General features: G+C 42.5%; 1 protein-coding gene across 1 annotated transcript in view; it reads right to left on the bottom strand.

Moving 5' to 3' along the window:
- The window catches only part of CACNA1C (calcium voltage-gated channel subunit alpha1 C), a 674,475-nt gene that overhangs the window by 265,382 nt on the left and 388,345 nt on the right, over positions 1–20,748 (bottom strand). The window contains 1 exon segment of the mRNA XM_084811876.1: positions 10,300–10,464. Within this exon segment, the coding sequence (XP_084668002.1) occupies positions 10,300–10,464 (165 nt within the window).

Consider the following 20,748-nt stretch of genomic DNA (forward strand, 5'->3'; position numbering starts at 1 on the left):
GTGGAATTGACTGACAAGGCAAGAGTTATATGCTTCCAATGTACGGTATCTGAAGTCACCCATAGTGATCTATCATCACTTTTTATTTCCGATGTTCAGAGGTGAGTGCCATTGTTTACATTGCCAAAACAGCACCATCCATGCACAAAAAGGAGGCATCAGCAGGCTTGGGAAATCCTGAAGTTTCCAGAAGTACAACAAATATTTAGAAAAATACCTTGGAGTGGGGAAAGAGAACCAAGAACAGTCGAATGAGGACTGGGTGCACTCAATGGCCACAGGTTGCTAAACCTTGGGGTGAAAAACTGGAAAACCAGGAGGAGAGGGAATAGCGTGGCTGGAATCCTGAACGGAACTACACTCCAACATTTTGTTGCAGGTCCCACTTGTTTTATTGTATTTATGCTATGCTTATGCTTCATGGAGCTCAGGGCAATTTATATGCTGGCTTGGATCCAAAGGTGCCATTGTATACAAGCAAGCCACTTCTACTAGTGCAAGAGGGAGGAGTTTCCTGAGTTTTGCAGATTCCCGCTGCCCATGCCAGCTCTCCATGCCATATCCCAGGGGTGCAGAACTGTTTTGGGGTAGTGAGTTGTATTGTACCCCACCCAGATGGCATCAGGTGTGGCCCTGTCCGTGACATCACATCAGGAGTGTTGCCCTGCCCCCCGATGTCACTCCTCCTTTACTCCATTTTCTTTTCTTTGTGCTGGAAGAAGGCACGGAACTGTGCCTTCTCCCAGCACAGAGAAAGCTCAGTCTGCTCTACACCCATGCTGCTGAATATCCGATGCTATTCTGGAAGGTACCCCAAACCTCAGGAGCAACTTTCTAGGGGTACAAGGGGTTGCAGTCAGAAGGAGGGAGGAAAGCCCTATACTATGAGTAGAAATTTGGTTCATGGAACTTTGGAACCATGCCATGGTTCCCTGTAAATCTTTAAGTACTGCTCAGGGTCAAGCCTCCTTAGTTTCAGCAACCAAATCGTATTAGAGCTCCACTAGCTTCCAATTTGTTTCCAAGCACAATTCAAAGGGCTGATGCTTCCATGATCGTATATAAATGGAACTATCTTCTTCCATACTGACGTAACCAGTATAATAAGATTTTCTATAGAGGCTTTCCTTAGGCTGCCCCATCATCTGAAGTGTGACAGGTGGCAATCTGAGAGAAGGTCCTCTCAGTTGTGACACCCTCTCTCCTTAGGAAGGTTCACCTAGACATCCTAACATCTTTTCGGGACCAGGTGAAAATCTTTTTATTTCTCAAGGCTAATAACTTCTGGTGCATTTTTATTTCTGCTTATTTTTTTTAGCACTGTCTGCTACTGTTATTAAATGTTGTATGGATTATTGTTTTATTGTATTATGACATACTGTAAGCAGCCCTAGAACATTTTAATTGAAGGTCAAACTACCGTACAATTGCGCTCATTTCACATGCCAGCAAGGTTATGCTCAAAATCCTACAAGCTAGGCTTCAGCAGTATGCGAACCGAGAACTACCGGAAGTACAAGCTGGGTTTCGAGGAGGCAGAGGAACTAGAGATCAAATCGCCAACTTTCACTGGATCATGGAGAAAGCGAGAGAATTCCAGAAAAACGTCTATTTCTGCTTCATTGACTACGCTAAAGCCTTTGATTGTGTGGATCACAACAACTGTGGCAAATTCTGAAAGAGATGGGGGTACCAGACCACCTTACCTGTCTCCTGAGAAACCTGTACGAGGGTCAAGAAGCAACAGTCAGAACCAGACATGGAACAACCGATTGGTTCAAAATTGGGAAAGGAGTACGACAAGGCTGCATATTGTCGCCCTGCTTATTTAACTTATATGCAGAGTACATCATGAGAAACGCCGGGTTGGATGAACCACAGGTCGGAATTAAGATTGCCGGGAGAATTATCAACAACCTCCGATATGCAGACGATACCACCCGAATGGCAGAAAGCGAAGAGGATCTAAAGAGCCTCTTGTTGAGGGTGAAAGTGGGGAGTGCAAAAGCTGGTTTGAAACTCAACATTAAAAAAATGAAGATCATGGCATCTGGCCCCATCACTTCCTGGCATATAGAAGGGGAAGAAATGGAAGCAGTGACAGATTTTATTTTCTTGGGCTCCAAGATCACTGCAGACGGCGACTGTAGCCATGAAATTAAAAGATGCTTGCTCCTTGGGAGGAAAGCTATGGCAAACCTAGACAGCATAGTAAGAAGCAGAGACATCACCTTGCCGACAAAGATTCATATAATCAAAGCTATGGTTTTCCCAGTAGTAATGTATGGCTGTGAGAGCTAGACTATAAGGAAGGCTGAGCGCCGAAGAATTGATGCTTTTGAACTGTGGTGCTGGAGAAGACTCTTACGAGTCCCCTGGACTGCAAGGAGGTCAAATCAGTCCATCCTAAAGGAAATCAACCCTGAGTGCTCATTGGAAGGACAGATACTGAAACTGAAGCTCAAATATTTTGGCCACCTAATGTGAAGAGAAAACTCTCTGGAAAAGACCCTGATGCTGGGAAAGACTGAGGGCAAAAGGAGAAGGGGACGGCAGAGGATGAGATGGCTAGATAGCATCACGGATGCAATGAATATGGACTTGAGCATGCTCCGGGAGAGAGTGCAGGACAGGAAGGCCTGGCGTGCTATGGTCCATGGGGTCACGAAGAGTCGGACACGACTGAATGACTGAACAAGTATAAAAATGTTTTAAATAATTTAAAATATATATATGATATCAGATCATTCTTGAGCCAAATACTACTGGCTGAAGTTGACCTAGGAAGGCAGTTTCTTGATCCCATCTTGTCCTAAAGAAGGTCGAAACTGCCACTTATAGCAATCGAAATTAATAATATCATGTCTCTTAGGGATGCTTCAAAATAAGAGAATTGCGTGGGGAAATTATATGTTTCAACTGATGACAGACTATAACATTCCATTTAACCGTATTAATATTCTTTTAGGCATTTTGAATGGAATAGTGAAAAAAACACTAAGACTTGGCTTAGAATCTTTTAATGGAGGCAAAGATACCAGTTGCCAACCAATGGTATACTTCTTTACCCCCTCCAGGGGTGGTTCCAACCGCAGGGCTGGGGGTGTGCTGCCTCACCCCCGCAACCCTGTGCCTGCCTCTATTTAACAACAACATCAAATTCACCACATCACTACAGGCTTCTCATTGTGACTGCTGTTGCACTGCTATGCTCAGACCAGGAACGTCTGATCTGGCACGACAGTGTCACTCTTAGGACTGCATATGCGCACACGTGCTAATGCACAGAGTCCTTCCCCACAAGCAAAAGGTTTTTCAAGGCCACCTGGTGGGGCACATTCCCTTGGATCAGGGGAATTTTTAAAAATGGCTCAGCTCAGGCTCTTAGACTGAGCTAGCCAATAGGAGAAGGCCCCTTCCTACTCGGTGACAGGGTGGCTGCCCAGGGGCACATTGCTTCCTGGATCATTGGGTGAGCCAAGCCAGCCAAGCAAACTCTTGGAAAACAGGAAGAAAAGAAGGAGAGGTGAGTGAGTGAGTGAGTGAGTGAGCGAGTGAGTGAGCGGTTGCTATTTCTCCATTTGCTTTGAAGAGCCAGCCCATCATAATCCTGGAATGTAACCTTGTTTTAATAGGGGAGGGTTATGTAATCCATTTGTGAGTCTAGCTTATAAGGCTTTGGTGAGCCTGGAAAAAACATGGGCTGGCTTTTAATTGTTTTGTGCAAGTGGAAAAATTACGAGTTGGCTTATAATGCATTTGTGAGTGTGGAGAAATCATCAACAGGCTTATAATGTATTTGCACAATGTTATGTCTTAAAAAATAACCTGTGATGGATTGATAGTCGACCAACTTTTGTAACTTCCAAAGCTCCTCTGTATAATATTGGCCCTGCCTTCGGTTACCCTTTGGCTCTGCCTCTGCTGACCTGCTTTCCACCCCACCACTCCGATTGACCACCAGTCCTTCCTAGTAAAAAGAGGTTGTGCAGAATCTGGAAAATTGCTGAACTAGCAAAACTGGTAGAATATGTGCAGGTAAGACAAAACATAAAACTGTTCATTTGGTAAGATCCAGTCAAAATGAAGTACTTTTAAGTTTCATTTGTGAACATAGAAGTGTTAACTTTCCCATCCTGAAATGAAACCTTCCTGCTGCTGACAGTGCCCCTACCGCACTGCATCAGATGTTTGGGGGAAGGAATGGGATGGGGTGGAGTGAGTATGTGTCTAGAGGTGTATAGGGGTGGGGGAAGGAAAAGGGGAGCACCTAATTCACTCACTTTTATGATCACTTACAATCACTTAAAAAGACTCAAGGAGTGTCGTGTGTGAAAAAAGGAAAGATTGCAAAATGTGAGTGGAAACTGAGGCAAACAGAGTTTACCCACAGCAAGAGCCATACAGCCAGATTAGAAACTCCTCCACTAGGCTACTCATTATTAATATTTACAACAGTGTATGTTTGGGAACTGTAATAATAATAGGATATGGCAGCTGTTAGTCTTAACATTGCCAGCTTGTATCCAGATCAATGAGATAATGACACAGTTAAAGCTATTTTGTTGTAACATGTGATGAACTCCACTGCCAATGGCAACAGTTCACCTCAAAAAAATACCACTCTCTGTGCAGAAACTGACAGCTCTACTATCATTCTGAACCATGGAGACAATTATGGACCAGACTAAACAATAAACAATTGATCCAAATAAGGTGCTATGGTGAGAAAGAGAAGAGGGAGACTCTCCTTTTGCAGTTGCAATGTATTATGGACTACCCTTGAAGACAACTCAAAAACTTCAACTAGTACAGAATGCAGCTCCCAAGATGTTCCCTGGCATGATCTAGTTTATGTTTATGCCACTTTTAAAAGAACTTCACTGGGTGCTTGTTTGCATGCAAGTCCAATTCCAGGTGCTGCTGGTACTTACCTTTAATGCTCTAAGTGACTTGGGACCCAAGTTTCTGAAGGAGCCCCTACTTCCATAGAAACATACTCATGCTTTAAAATATTCTGCTGAGACTGTTCTCTATGAGTCTCCTCTATTCATCTGCAAGGGAGAGGGCTTTCACAGCAGCGTTGTGGAACGCTCTCCCCAGCATTAGCACCAGCATTACAATCCTCACAACACCAGGCAAAAACATTTTTATTTACCCTAACATTTTAAAATGTGTAAATCTTAGTCAGCTTTTAAGGATTTTATCTTTCTTACTATTTGTCCTGCTTCAGGCAGTGCAATGACAGCGAAGATAGAAACCAGCAAGGTCTTAAGGCAGTTCAAACACACAGAGTTCTGCAGCAAACAAGCTAGCCAGAATATGGAAGTCTGGGAGCTAAAAACAGCAATGCTCCACCTAGACCTGAAGGCTTTTGAGCCTGAGCCTTCAAAGACCCAGGACACATCTGCAATCCATCAAAGGAAAGGTAAACGCATGGGGGAGTCTTACTCATGAGTTTTACCCATAAGGAATCTTTATTCCTCAGGCTGGCCTTAGCCTTGCCATCAACCAAACCTGCACCTTTTGGCACCTGTGCTCTCTCAGACTAGGTGGTCACTTGCCTTTCACATCCAAATCAGAGATGGGGCTTTCCATGTCTTGAGGGGGAAAAATCACTTGCTGTCACCCTTAAGGGCTCAGGATCCCCCTGATCTGCCTCAAAGACCATAGTAACAGGCTGTTCCTCCAAGACATTCAGCTCAGGAAGCTCTCTAGGTCATCCTCCAAAGAGGATTCTTCCAGAGGGGGCATGGCACTATTATTTGTTTTATTGCATTAATCTTATATTGTATGTTGCCTTGAAATCCAAATTGGATGAAGGGCGGAATATACATCTGTTCATAAATAAATAAAATGTGTAATTCTCACCTTTAAAAAATGCAGTTATTTCGTAATACCACAAATGTAAATATTACTCTACATAGAGAAAATTTATTCTTAAAAATATTATATGCATTCAATTCTTTCCACCTGACTCATGCCAGAAAGCATCTTGAGATTTTCCTTTACTGGAGCATTCTGCTTACTCCATCTTCTATAATGTTCATCCACAGATTCTTTCACAAGACTGTTAGAAGACACCTAACCCCCCCCCCCCAAAGTGTCCCAAGCCAGCTTGTGTTCTGTATTATTGGTCAGCTAGTGCTATTCTTTGATTCACAAGGTTAAATGTAATGTGGCTGCTTTTCCTTTCCTTTACACTCTGAAGAATGAGAGCTAGGAAAAGAAATTATGGCAGTCATAAAAATGGCATAAATAAAGCAACAATCCAATTGCAAGCTGGTGAACAAAACAGGAAAATGAAATAAATAAGGAATAGACTATTGTGAAGAAATTGTAAACTGCCATTTTGAAAGCATTTTGTTTCCTTTTCAATCATTCTCCTTTGGCTTTTCTATTTACACTGTATGCTTATGACCATGGACCACTACCTCTTTTTGTTATGCTGCAGGAGGATACATGTAAGGATTATTCCAATAGAGTAGCCCTAACTACTCTAATGCCAGCAAAGAAATTTTTGTAAAAGGTTACATACTATTTTAAACCCAAAGGGAGATGTGTTCTTTTAGCGAAGGAAGGAAGGGAGGAAGGGAGACAGCCTGCAAACCCAGCAGCTCACAAGTGCTAATAAGAAAACAAATCACTAGTAGTGAGAATCAGTGTTCCAGAATGTTTTGCTCTGAGCAGTTCCCTTTCTCAGGATGGCTTCCTCCTTTGACAAATGGGTCATCTGAGTAAGAACATAAGAAAATAAGAACATAAGAAAAGCTGTGCTAGATCACACCAAAGGCACATCTAGACCAGCATTTGGTTCCAACAGTGGCCAACAAGGTGCCCATGGGAAATCCACAAGCAGGACATGAGTGCAACAGCACCCTCCTGCTTGTGTTCCCCAGAACTGGCACTGAGAGGCATACTGTCTCTGATACTGGAGGTAATATACAGCTATCAGGACTAGTAGCTACTGAATCATTTCTCAAAGTAAGTGCCTCAATTTTTCATGCCACTATTAACCCACATTTAGGTTTTTGCCTGTCAAACGAATGAATAAATGGTGGCATTTACAGATGGTAAATTATTCAGATGGTGGGGAGAGCAGCATCCATGAGCAATGGGTCATGGCCCCATAAAACTGGAATTCCTTTGGTTATTTCTGTGTGCATCATAACAACATAAGAAGAGCCATGCTGGATCAGACCAAATGCCTATTTAGTCCAGCATTCTGTTCCTAAAATGGTCAACCAGATGCCTATGGGAAGCACACCAGAAGGATATGAGCACAATAGCTCATGTTCCCTAGCAACTGTTATTGAGAGGCATACTACCTTTGACACTGGATGTAGCCATCATGACTACTAGCCTTATCCTCTATGAATTTGTCTAATCTCCTTTAAAGCCATCTAAGGTGGTGGCCATCACTACATCTTGTGGTAGCGAATTCCATTGTTTAACTATGTGCTGTGTGAAGAGGTATTTTCTTTTATTTATCTGGAGTCTTCCACCAATCAGCTTCACTGGATGATCCCAGGCTCTAGTATTATGGTATTTCTCCATATGATGCATGTTATACACCTCTAGCGTGTCCCCTATTACTTACCTTTTTTCTAAGCTAAAGAGCCCCAAAGCTCGTAAACTTTCCTCACAGGAGATTTACTTCAGCCTGTTGATCATTTTGGTCGCCCTTTTCTGCACCACCTCCAGTTCTACTATATACTTTTTGATGTGCAGAGACCAGAACTGTACACAGTATTCCAAGTGTAGTCACACCACAGATTTGTTCAAGAAGGGGTAAGCAACTTGTGGCATTCCAGATGTTTTGGCCTACAACTCTCATCATGCCTCACCATTGGGTATATTGGCAAGTCTGATGAGAGTTGTAGGCCAAAACAATTGAAGGGCCATAAGTTGCTCATGCCGGCATAAAGGCATTATGATATTGGCAGTTTTATTTTCAGTTCCTTTCCTAATGATTCCAAAAATGTAATTCACCTTTTTGTTGTGCCTGGAACTAACATTTATCCAGTCTATGTAAAGATAATTGAAGTCACCTCACCCATTACTACAACAGTTTCTCCTTTGGATGCCTCCCTGATTTCATTCTCCATGTCTCCAGTAATTAATTACTTTTGGGGCCTGGTATTGTCACCCACAGAAATTTTGTGGAGGACTCTGCCCTTTTTGATGTTCCTAGATTGTTTGACACTATGGTTTATATGACGTACAGAGTGACACCACACCCAGTACACCTATAACCTTTCTCTAAAGTTTCTATCAAGAGATGACCATAACTTACTCATTCTCTCCATTCCACCAGTTTTCTGTTATGTCCATTATAATTATGTTCCCCTTTAAAACTAAGCATTCCAACTCTTCCATTCTGGCTTAGAGGCTTCTAGCATTAGCATATAAACATGTGTACATGGTGTCCCTCTCCCAATATATTCATTTTCATTTTATTTATTTCTTCAATTTCTGAGTTGCCCTATAGCCAAAGTATATCTCTGGTGTGTGAATTTTGTCCTGTGGCCCTTCTCCTCTGATTATCAAGTTCTATTGTATGTTCATAGCTTATTCTACCCCAGCCCCATTTGGGCAATCAAAAACATTTTCACTCTTATCCCCTAGGGATGATACTTCTTGAACCAGATGCCCCCGCCCCCCCAGCTCCTGTTGGCTTTTCCCCAGGGATCAGTTTAAAAGCTGCTGTGCCACCTTTTGATATTAAGTGCCAGTAGTCTGGCACATTCTGGATTCAGTGGAGCCTATCCCTTTTGTAGAGGGATGGGCTCTGCTGCATAACAAATCTAAACCCCTCCTCCCCATATCATGGTCTCATCCATGCAATGAGACCCCTCAGCTTCAACTGCCTACCTGGCCCTACACATGGAACAGGTTTTCAGCTTCCCCCCTAGCAACCTAAATTTGGCTTTCAGGGCCTCAGGACTACATTCCCCCACATCATTGGTGCTGACATGCACCATGAATGCTGACTTCACCCCAGCAGTATCTACTAGGCTATCTAGATGCTATGTGATTTCCACAGCTTTCGCGTCAGGCAAACAGCTCACCATGTGATCTACACATCCATCACAAACCCAGCTATCTATGTCTCTAGATATCAAATTGCCCAGTTACCAGGAAGTCCCACTCCCCAGTGCATAGCCTCAGCATAATAGGACATCCTCCAAGGAATGGGTCCTTTCTAAGGGATCATTTACTCTTCCTCAGAGTGATGCCCTCCTTCCCCAAGACTCTCAAAATTGAAACTGTCACCCTGAGAATGGGATATCTGTCTGCCTCTCTCAGCTTCTCCAAGTTGACTACCTTGGCCTCAAGGGAAGAAACTCATCCCCTGAGATTGAGGAGCTCATTGCACTGAGCGCCCAGTCACAACTTCTGTCCAGTGGGTGGAAGTCATACATGTGGCATTCTATGTAAAACACTGGATACCCCCCACACCCTTGCTGGCTTTCTAACTTCATAGCTGTTTCTTAATTGCATTTGTTTACCAAGAAACCTGAGTAATTTACTATCAGAAGGCGGGAAGGGTCAGTTTACCCACCCTCCCTGCCCTGTTGCTAAACTTGCCTGTCTGCTTAACTTCTTATTACATTGACTTTGCCTTGTGTTTAAAAGAATGATGGTGCCACGCAAACATGTTTAGGGAGAGAGTTTCTCAGACTGGGCACCAGTACAGAAAAGGTCATCTCTCTGGTAGCCTCAGAAAGCAGGGTGGAGTGTACATGGAGAAGGGTCTCTAGAGATAGTCTCACCTGGTGGCCAGGTTCAAATGGAAGAAGGTGACCCTTTAGATATGCCAGCCCCATGGTCCTTTCAGTCTCTAATAAGGAGATAAGAAGAGCCCTATATGCAGGTTTCAGATTGTCCCACCGTTTAACACAGGACTGTACTGAGGAGCTGCATTAACGGCTCCTCATCCTCCCCTTCCAGTCTTATAGCTATGTGCTCTTTGGATAGAAGGACGAATGAGCCAGACACAGAGCTTATACTACCACTCTGTGTTAAATCAGCTATGGAGGTTGAATGATAGGGCTCTCTCCTCTCCTGCCTAGCCTTAGAGCTTCTGGCTCCCACTCCTGGGCAGCCTCATGGGCAGGCAGAACTGATGTTAAGTGACCATCACCAGCGCACCACATTTGCAAAGCACTGTTAAGTCAAAACACATTGTACCCACTTAACACTGATATTAAATGGTGCTAGAAAATGTATGCCTACGTTTTAATGTATTTATTTATTTATTTAAAATTATTTTTAGGCCGCTATTAAGGGTGGAACCTTTAGCATATCATTTACCTTTTACATAACAAGTCTTGTGCATCTTCCCCATGAAGAGCTCCAGTCCAATGATGGCATAGATAATTATGACAAACAGCACCAGCAGGGCAATGTGCAACAAAGGGACCATGGCCTTGATAATGGAATTTAAAACCACTTGGAGGCCTGCAATGAGAAATAAAACACTGAGTCAACACAGAATTATGCAGGCAACTACATCATTTAATAAACATACAAACTGTTTTGTTATTTCTTCGACACTTATTAATCTGTTTATGAAAGTGAGAAATGTATTAGAAATCCTCTCTATAAACAGTGATTACATGGCTTCAATATAACACTTACATAGCTTCAACAGCAGAACCTGACCTACAAGTGAAACCCATCTGGATTTATGCATGAACTTGGCATATCTATCTATCTATCTATCTATCTATCTATCTATCTATCTATCTTCATCATCATCATCATCATCATCATCATGTAAAGTATTGTTTCAGTGCAATAAGATTAGAAAGCTTGCAGTGGGTCTTGCAGTGGTGACTTAAAGGGATGTCAGACAGTAATTCAGCTTTGTTCAGCTCTGAACAAAGGTGAGCACTGCATGGAGATCAGCCATACCACCCATGGAAGCCTCCAAGCATCGATGGGTAAAATGATACTCCCTGATCCCTATAAAAGCAAGGGTCAGTCTTGCTTGCTTGCAGGTCTGAGGAGACATTGCTCTGTCAGCTACTTACAGCCTACATCCCTTTACCCATGTCCCAAATTCAGACAGCCAAGTCTGAGAGACTGCTAATAATAGCAAATTTTTGTAAGTAAGTTTTGTTAAGTATGTTTTGGCATCACTGGATAAGTACAATACAAAAGGTCTATTACTTGAAACACAATCCTTTCTGGAGTGCCATACAGATGCCATTTTTGATGGTTCTGGAAATCTAGTTCTTAAGTGCTCCTTTGGGGATAATTCTAGTTTACAGAGTTTGCAATGCTACTGTAAATGCACTTATGTTTGCAAACATTTTAGAGATCCACAGATGGAAGTGCTATTATAATAAACATTACCGTATTACTGTGTCATTAGTGTAGGGAACGCTAAGAGGGGCATCAATTTAATCACATAATGGCCTCAGAAATGGCCAACAATTACAAGCTCTCTTAGTTTTTCTTAAGACTCTGCCATTGGTTTTGGCCTGGAATTAGCCCCTCAATGACTCTCTAACTAATTGATTTCTTATCAGAAAAGTTAAGATACAACATGAATTTGGAAAGATGTCTTTTATAAAGTTATGAACATCAATATTTTGTATAACTGCTCATCTTATAGCACTTTATGAGATTCACATGCAAGAAATAATATGATGTCTTGCCATCTTTTTTAGTACATTGATATTACAACTTGGTTGCTTCCATACTAGTCCTTTTCTCCGGAATTGCCATCTGTTGTTCACTCACTTTTTATGGAGCATTCATATGATGACATCATTACTTGTTGCATTCCAGTATTTTCTAAGTAATCCTCCTGTGTTTTTCAGACTTGATTTGTGGCAAATATTTGGGTAATAAAATGCAATTGTCCAGCCTGTCCAGTGCAATCAAGGCTTTTCAGGCCTGCTGTGCCTTTAAATTGAAATTTCCTCTTTGCAAATCCAGCCCTCGGAATTGCTTTATTTTATTTGAGCAGGGGGCTTATTATGATTTATTAAATTTATTCGTTTACCACTGATTCATGATTAATAGCCTCTGATTTGCCCCTTGAATAACCTCTCTAATTTGCCCCAATGTCACTTTCTATTACCATAGGTGGGAGATGGAGGTGGAGACTTCAACTGCAGTTTTCCTCTCATTATTTGTTTCTTTAATTCTTTTTTAAAATAGCACAATTTCACTGTTTATACTGCTATTTTACCATTAAAAAAAGGAAAGGGAAAAATAACATCATGCTAGTGGAAGTCCACAAGAACGACGGAACTTTCTTCCCCTCCCCTCCCTCATGCCGCTTGAAAGTCTGTCCCAGAAAGTTTCCCAGCCCTCTGGAACAGATTTTGAGAGTACCTGGGGAGACTGCAGGAGGAGGGGGAAATCACCTGACTCCCAGTTCCACTGATGGAACTGTTTCCATAAACAGAAAGAAAACATTGGACCAACCAATGGAAATCAGTAAAGACTCATGATTATTTCATCTTTCCTTTTTTGTTTTGGTTTAGCATTCCTAGGTATTATAGGGGTATATTAAGTGCTGTGTGAAGCCTTTAATTTCACTTACAGATAATTTTGGAAAAGCAATGCCCATGTGTGCTAAAGGGCTCTAGTGTGGTACCACCCCTTATTACAAGATACGCTAAAAATTATGTTACAAGACTTTCTGCTTCCATTTTACAAATGGATGGAACTGTCTTTTCAACCCATCTGGAAAGAAATAGCTCAGAAAATCGGATTGAGATTTTCCTCCCCTATACTGCCCTGCCTCCCCTCAGCCCTGTCACCACCAAAAGAAAATGTAGGAAGCTGCCTTACATTGAGTCTGACCATCGGTGCATCTAGCCCAGTATTGTTGTCAATGACGGGCAGCGGCTCTCCAGAATTTCACACAGGAGTTTTTCCAGCCCTACTTGGAGATGTCAGGGATTGAACCTGGCACCTTCTGCATACAAAGCATGTGCTCTACCATGTCCAATTAATGTAGGTGTGTAATTTTTTTTTTTAGTTCTTTCACATTGCCTTTACTATCTTACATCTTAGAAATGTATATGTCAAGACGTGCAAGACAGTTACAAGTAAAACCATTTATTTCAGATACACAGAAGAAGCAGAGACAGTTGTAGTTAAAGAACTTGTATGTCAACCATAGACATAATTGCAACACACACGCAGAGTCTGCCTGACTTCTGGTTCTTTTAGACTTTTTGTCTCCCCACTCCACCAGATAGTAATGAGAGCTACCCAAAGAAAACAATGAAAAAATCCAGGATTTTACTAGTGTAGGTGTGATTGGACAGCAGTGTTACCCTCTCCCAAACAAAAGGTAGCAGCAAATACAGAATTCCTGCCTTTGGCATTCAGAGTGAGTCTAGGAAATCCCTCTCCAGATGATGAGATGTTTCTCTATGACTGTCTTGTCTCTATGCCCCCAACATTCTGGAGGACCTAGAAGATCATAGCTTCCTGAAAGTTCATGAACTCATTTTTTGGGAGGCTTTAAAACACTTATTTATAGATTTACATACTTCTGCATTCCTAAGTATAACCAGTACCTTATTTTAGAGTGCCCCTGTTTTGCTTCCAAACTGGTAAACATTTAACCACTATTCTTCGTTCACTATTAGAAGGGAAGACTTGCAGCACGAACTGGGGACTAACCCCAGTGCTTCTGTTCAGTATTCCAGCCAGCCTGGAACAGAAGCTCTGTAGTGCTGTTAAGGGCTTGTAGGGAGCAGGGAAGCTTTAGGAGGGGAAGGATACCTCTTCCTCTTGCTGAAATCTCCTCCCAATGTGCTATAAAGTGTAAAAAGTCTTGGGTTAGGTTTATTTGCTGGTCTCAGTCCTACAGCAACCAAGCTTGGTTGCTGGTCCTGCTATAAAGCAATCCCAATTTAGTGGGGATGGGTTGAATATGGTGTGAGGTGGGGAGTTTTTAACCTAATGGCACACATCACTCTCCCCGAATCTAATCCAAGATACTATAAACTGCTGGAGCTCAGGTAGGTCAACTCTCTCCCTCTTTTTGCTCCATTTGTTTTTCTAACTTAATTGCTAGACTCACAGTCTTCCAGACCTACAGTTTGTTTACACCTGTTTTTAGCCCTACCTCTAACCAGCAATAAAACCACTCAGTATGTAGCAGAGCTGTCATAAGCCACTTTCCCCTAATCACCAGCCTCCAATATGGGGATAATGTAAAGTACTGGCACTGGCAGAGCAATTTAAAATGTTTAAAAAGAGTTTTCCCCCACATGCAATAAGACCCGAGTTAGAAAGAACTGCTACCTTTTCTTTGGGGACAGGATGCCCAATCACAGCTACACTATAATCATTCATTTCTCCATTGTTCTCTATGACCAGCTCTCACTTCCACCCTGGGGGAGACCAAAAAATGGCATTCAGTGTGAATCTCGAAATTCTATTTCCTGACAATGGGATGTGTTACTGTAGTATTTTATTATCTCTGTATCTTCAAAATTCTGCAGGTTCCTGAAGCTCAGAGAGCCATGTTAGTACTGTAATTTGGAGGAAAAAAAGGTTTCTTTTTATTTACAAACTTATAAACTCTTATGCATATAGGGAGTTCTCTAAGGAAACCACCACCTTATTTTTAGGTAGCGTCATTTCGCTTTCTAAATTGGCACTCTACCATCCACATTCACCATTAGAGAAAATTATGATATGGCTCCAGTCCATCCATTTACACATTCTGGTATTTTCATATCTTGTTCAACACGTGTACAAATGGGCCCCCCAAAGTAAGCTTCTGCTGTCACACAAAAACTAACTGAGCAAGTCTAAAAAGAAACTCTTAAGAACAAGTCTTTGTATTCTAGTTTTTAAATCAGTGATCTTAAAATAACTAGCATACGTATGTTTTAGGTATTACAGTGAATTTCGTAACGAAATCAATTAATGCTTTAACATTTGTGAATTAACAGAGCAGCCTTTGGATGTTTTCCTTTTGACTAATCTAGCACGTAATTCCCAGTCCTCGTCCCCACACATATCTAAGGCTGATTTAGACCTGATATACTTTTTGCTAGCCTCCTGCCCAAGACCTCCACTAACACAGCTGCATCACCCTTATTCTCTCCAAGATCTTCTGTTGCCTCTAGCTGCCTTCATGAACCTTTGTTGACTCTTGGAAATGAAGTCTGCCATTAGCTCTGTCCTTCAGAACATGTTCACTGCCATCTCTCCTTTTCTTATATTTCAAGCCTGTTCATCTACATCCTTTGGAATACCTTGCTTTTAGTATGTCCCTTGTGACTTTAATCCTGGTACTGTAATGCAGCAAAGTGTGTTGTACTGTAACTCATGTATAATGCATTTGCTTGCAATCTTCCTAAGACCTTTCTTCCCTTTTTCCATGTTGTCTTGCCATCTTGTTTCTCTTTAGACTATAAACCCCTGAGACTAGGGGTATTTCTACATTAATCAACCCCCCCACAAAAATCCACATCCTTTCTTCACCGTCCTGCTTTCGGTTTCTTTGCGGAATTAGGAAGGGCTCCTTTACACAGCAGACATGTGGTCTGAACTGAGGGAGTGCCTTCCTCCCTCCCCGGCATGTGTGCAAAGGAGCGAGGGTCAGGTGGGTGTGGGTTCTTGTTTCCGTAGCTTAACGTCTGCTGTACTCTTTTCTTGCAGCCCCCATGAAACCTCTGACTTACTTCTGAGTAGACATAAAATGTAAGATTGTGCCATAAGTCTGCAACCCTAGGCACACTTACTTGGGAGTAAGCCCCATTGAACGTAATGGGGTGCTCTGAATCAACAGAGGACGTTGCTTCTGAGCTTGGTGAGGTGGGGGATCAGATGTGTCTCCCATTGTTGCAGGGAGGCATTTTACCCTCTTCTCCCTCCAACTGAGAAAGGTGCTCAAGCATTTATATGGCAGAAACCTGTGAATCGAGGAAAGTCCTTCCTCAGCAAGTCTTGAGCAGAGGCAGGAGCTGCACTCAATATGCGATTCTTGCCCTCGCACCTGTCAAAACTGCTCCTACATGCCCCGCTCCCATCCTCAATGCCTTCGTCATCCTGACCGCGTGCACACCAGCAACTGAAAACAAATGCCCACAGCAGGCAGATAGAGAATTTTCCCCCGTTAATGGAGAATTTCACGGGGAGGTCATGCCACTCTTGTTCTGTGGGCTGGAAAAAATACCACATTTATTGCATTTGGGGAAAACACAGGATAGGCTGGGGGAAATTGCGGGAGACACCCTGGAGGATAACGGCATCCTCTAAAGAGCCCGCAAACTTCTGTGACAGAGCCATCTCAATAGCAGGATAAAGCTCTGTGTGATGAACCTCTAGGACCTCACACCATAGGCCTTATGCACAATGATGGTGTGTTATAAGCAGTAATAACAAAAAGCATCAATTTAATCCTTTTATTGCTCAAAATGTTGCCATATGGCATTTCAAACTAATTACTGTCATTTGGTCAGCCGTTAAGTGAAAAATTAACTGAAACATACTGCATTCACTACAGAATCTGCTTGTTTTGACATACAGCTCTCCATAGGCATGGCACTGATGTTATCAAAAGTACAAACCAACATTATAATCCTAATCTCAATACTAACAATGCCACGCTATGAAAAATATAACTAAGTTTTTCCATATAATCACCCAGATCCCAATGGGTCATTTGGAACAATCCACTTTCCCAATTTCTTTATTTTCTATATAATATTCACAGTACACACTTCATATCTAAAACAAACTTGAAGGATGCTTGTGTAGCTTCTTCTTGAGAACCTCCAAAATTACTTAAGAGTTTCCATAACTTTTAAAGATGATTAGACAAATTCATGGAGGGGAACAACAGTGGGAGAGGGCTATTGTGCTCTTGTCCTACTTGTGGATTTCCCATCAACATATAGCTGGCCACTCTGGAAAACTGGATGCAGGACTAAATAGACCTTTGGTCTGATTTAGCATGGTTCTTCTTACACCCTTAGGCAGCTCCCCCGAAGGAGTTGCCTAAGGACATGAAAATTGCTCTTCAAGGCAGGAAACCTTTCTTTATGTTTAACCTAATTGGCCGAGTTAAACTTTGAGTTCAGATTTCTGTTTCTTATGGGGAAAAGGTGAGAAGGGAGTGTGTGTGTGGGGGGGAGAAATCTAGTACACTGCTGAAATCTGTTTTAACATATTTAATAGGTTTTATTCCTTGTGCAAAGTAATTAACTTGAGAAATAAAATAATAGCTGCAAGCATTAATAAAATAGCAAGACAAATTATAAATTTGGGGGTCATAGAACTTGTTACCTGACTCTACGGTCTGGTTCACATGTAACAGCAACCCAGGTTTTTTTTTAAACCCTGGATTACTGTGAGCAAGCGCCATGCTAGGCTTGTCAGGGAAGTTCTGGCTTGTCAGGGAAGAGACAAACCAGAGTTCCTAATTTGGACATTAACACTAACCAAGCCAGGGACAGGGCATCCCTGGCTTGTCTAGCTATTCCTACTGGCAGGAGGATCCAACCAGGTGCAATGGAGCTGCATGTACTAGGTAACTCTCCCCACCCCCAAATATGTCAACCAGACCATTGTTTTTTCTCTCAAGCATTTTAAGACCACTGACTCTGTAAAATGAGATGGCAAGGTCAGCAAAAAGTGGAAATAGTTGGAGATAGTATTCTGGCTGGCCTTGCCTCGACTTCTAGTCTATACATTCTAATCATTCTTGTTCGGAGATCATGCTAGTCACCCTTGGAAATGTCTTCTCTGCTGTCTCTCCTTTCTCTCACTCATTTACTCCTCCCACAGCTTCCCAAGAAGCTGATTCAGTTTGTCCTTCAGCAGCAGCAACCCTAGCACATTTCTGAAATAAAACAAAACTTTACGGCCTATGAGGTTGTGGATTCACAGAATGTGGCTAAAGCTCTTCAAACCATAACATGAATGATGATGCTCAAAACAAAACAATAACCAATCCAGAAAGTAGAGGGGTGCACTGATCCCCAGCTTCAACTTGAACCCCAATTTGGCACTTTGGAAGGTGGCTCAATTTGTCTTTGCTCAATTTGTCGATCTGGGATCTGTTCACTTTGACTCAGTACTGAACCCAAGTTGGGGTTTGGAAATCCAAGACTTTGTGCTTTCCATTGACTATCATAGGAAATAAAAAATGGCCATAACTTTTTTTCCCCTCTTGGTCAGAATTGGATGATACTTTCAGGCATAGTAGTCCATTACCTGCTAGGTGCTAGAAATATGGGGGAGAACTCTGGGGGAGTTGTGCTTATATTTTGATTTTATTTTTTTTAGGGAACTGCCAAGAACATTTTTATTTCTTGGCAGAATTGGATGACAATTCCAGGGATAGTTGCTCCTTTAGAAGGGATCAAACGTCAGAACTTGGAGTTGTACGTAAAAGTGGCCTTGACATTTTTAGGGTTTCCAAAAGAAGATGTGCTTATCCCTCTACATTGCTTGTGGACCATAGTTCTGAAAATGGCACACCATCTAGACACTGCCCTATACAGGAACCCTTCAACATTTCATAAGGATAGGTGCAGTGGCTCATGTTGAAGCAGAGTTCTCAATTTTGGGGGGTGGGAGAAAGTAATTCACTTCCCCTTCCCTCCCTCCATGCTTTTTTGGGGGCAATTTGTATGAAAATGGTACACATTGTAGATGGATTCCCACGCAAGTAACCTGCAGCATTTCAGAAGAATAGATACAGAGGTTATAGAGTTATGATGCTTGAAAAACAATTTAAAGCTTTTTAAAATAGGGGAATACTACTACTAGATTATGATGATTAACAATACCAGAGGCAGTATGCCTATGTACACCAGTTGCTGGGGAACGTGGGCAGCAGGGTGCTGCTGCACTCATGCCCTGCTTGAGGTTTCTGTGAACAGAATGCTGGACTAGATGGACCTTTGGTCTGATCCAGCATGGCTCTTCTTATGTTCTTAATGAGATACACACACACACAAAGCAGAAGGGCAACAAGACTAAATTTGGATCCCGAAGGGCAAAGGGCCTTGTGTGCTCTGCCACTGCCAGGAGAACTGTGTGGCTCACCGCCATTCCAGAGAGCCCTGCTAGTGTGGGAAAGCAGCCAGCATGGCTCTCCAGAGCAACTGTGGCCACCCACCCTATTTTTCACTCTGAGGACCTTTCAGAGTAAGCCAGCGGGGAGCTGGCTGCTGTGGAGAGCTGGACCGGCCTCTCTTCTGCTGCAGAAGATGCCACAGGAAGAGAGGAGCTGGCCAATGTCAAGATCTGGAGGATCACTTTGAGGACCCCTCAGAGTGTGGCATCGGGTGGGTAGGCTCTCTGGAAAGCCCTGGCAGCCTCTCAGAATACAGTGACCAGTGCAGCTATCCAGAGAGCCCGGCCCGAATGCCTTGCTGTGAGAGGTCCTTCCTCAAAGCAAGGCATTGGAGAGGAGGTGGCTCTGGAGATTGCCTGTGCTGATGCGGCAAAGGCTGTCTCCAAGACCACCTTCCTGCCAGTGCCTCACTCTGAGGAAGGAGCCATTACAGTGAGGCAGCAAGGGAGAGGCCTGTGGTACACTGCCACTGGGGGTGTGGGAGCAATTTTACTGTGCTAAGGGCATTAGTTTGGTGCCCAGAATATAGCAGACCTGATATACATTTGAGTCTTGGAATTCTGCCAACAAGGACATGTCCTAAGAGACCATTAGGATGATTGTCCTGACCATCTCAACTGATATTCCCAGCTTCCATTATAGGAATTCTTACCCAACTCCCTTGCTTAACATTAGTTATTAGATGATGCTGATGCAAATACGTATTTGTATAACTATATTTTCCAGAATGTTCAAAGCACTGTACATGAGTCTCAATCAGGGGCTTCGTTAGGGAGGGCCCCCCAGATCTTTTCTTAGCTGTGCCCTGGATTTTTTGAGCTGTCCTAATTGCCTTTTTGTTTTTTTTACATTTTGCCATTGACTTGCATTGGAAAACAGAAAAAGCCATAACCTTTTTAGTTTGTATGATAAATATATGAAAGTTGGAGACCTCGTAGGCCCCATGGAGCTGATTGAAAATGCCCAATTTCAGGCAGTTAGGTCCAGTGACTTTTGTGGTAGTCACAGGTAAAATTTGCTATTTTCAAGAAAATCTGTCAAAGCAAAGAGCTATATTTTTTGTGTGCTTCCACATAAGTGCATAGAGTTTGGGGACCTGGCAGCCCCTACACAGATGACTGAATATGCCAAATTTCAGACAGTTAGACCTAGTGGCTTTTGTGGTAGTCACTGGTAAAATTTCCTATTTTCAAGAAAATCTGCAAAGGCAAAGAGCTATAAGTTTTTTGTGCTTCCACATACATGCATGGAAATTGGGGATCTGGCAGCCCCTATGGAGCTGACTAAACCTACCAAATTTCATACAGTTAGGTCCAGTGGCTTTTGTGCTAGCCATGCATAAACTTTCCTTTTTTCAAAGACTAAAAAAGTAAAAGCTGCCAAGCCACGCAGGAGATTAGATATCCAAATCAGAAGGTATTTAAGGTGACAATTAGGAGGTCAATATCCCTAATCTCTGGTGTAGGTTTTTGTTTTGCTTTGTTTTGTTTTTTGAGGTGCAAAAAACCTCTCTCCCCCTACTTTTTTGCTCTTACAATGCCCACTGTTGGGAGCCTGCTTGCAATGAAATTTTGAAGACGGAGAAGGAAGGGAAGAAAGAGCTCCATGTGAAATACTGGTATTTCACACAGCACCTGATTGTACTGCCCCAAACTGGAACCTTTGGC

Source organism: Heloderma suspectum, chromosome 7 (assembly GCF_057233095.1).
Source record: "Heloderma suspectum isolate Gila_16-S chromosome 7, 16-S_ref, whole genome shotgun sequence".
Classification (NCBI taxonomy): Eukaryota; Metazoa; Chordata; class Lepidosauria; order Squamata; family Helodermatidae; genus Heloderma; species Heloderma suspectum.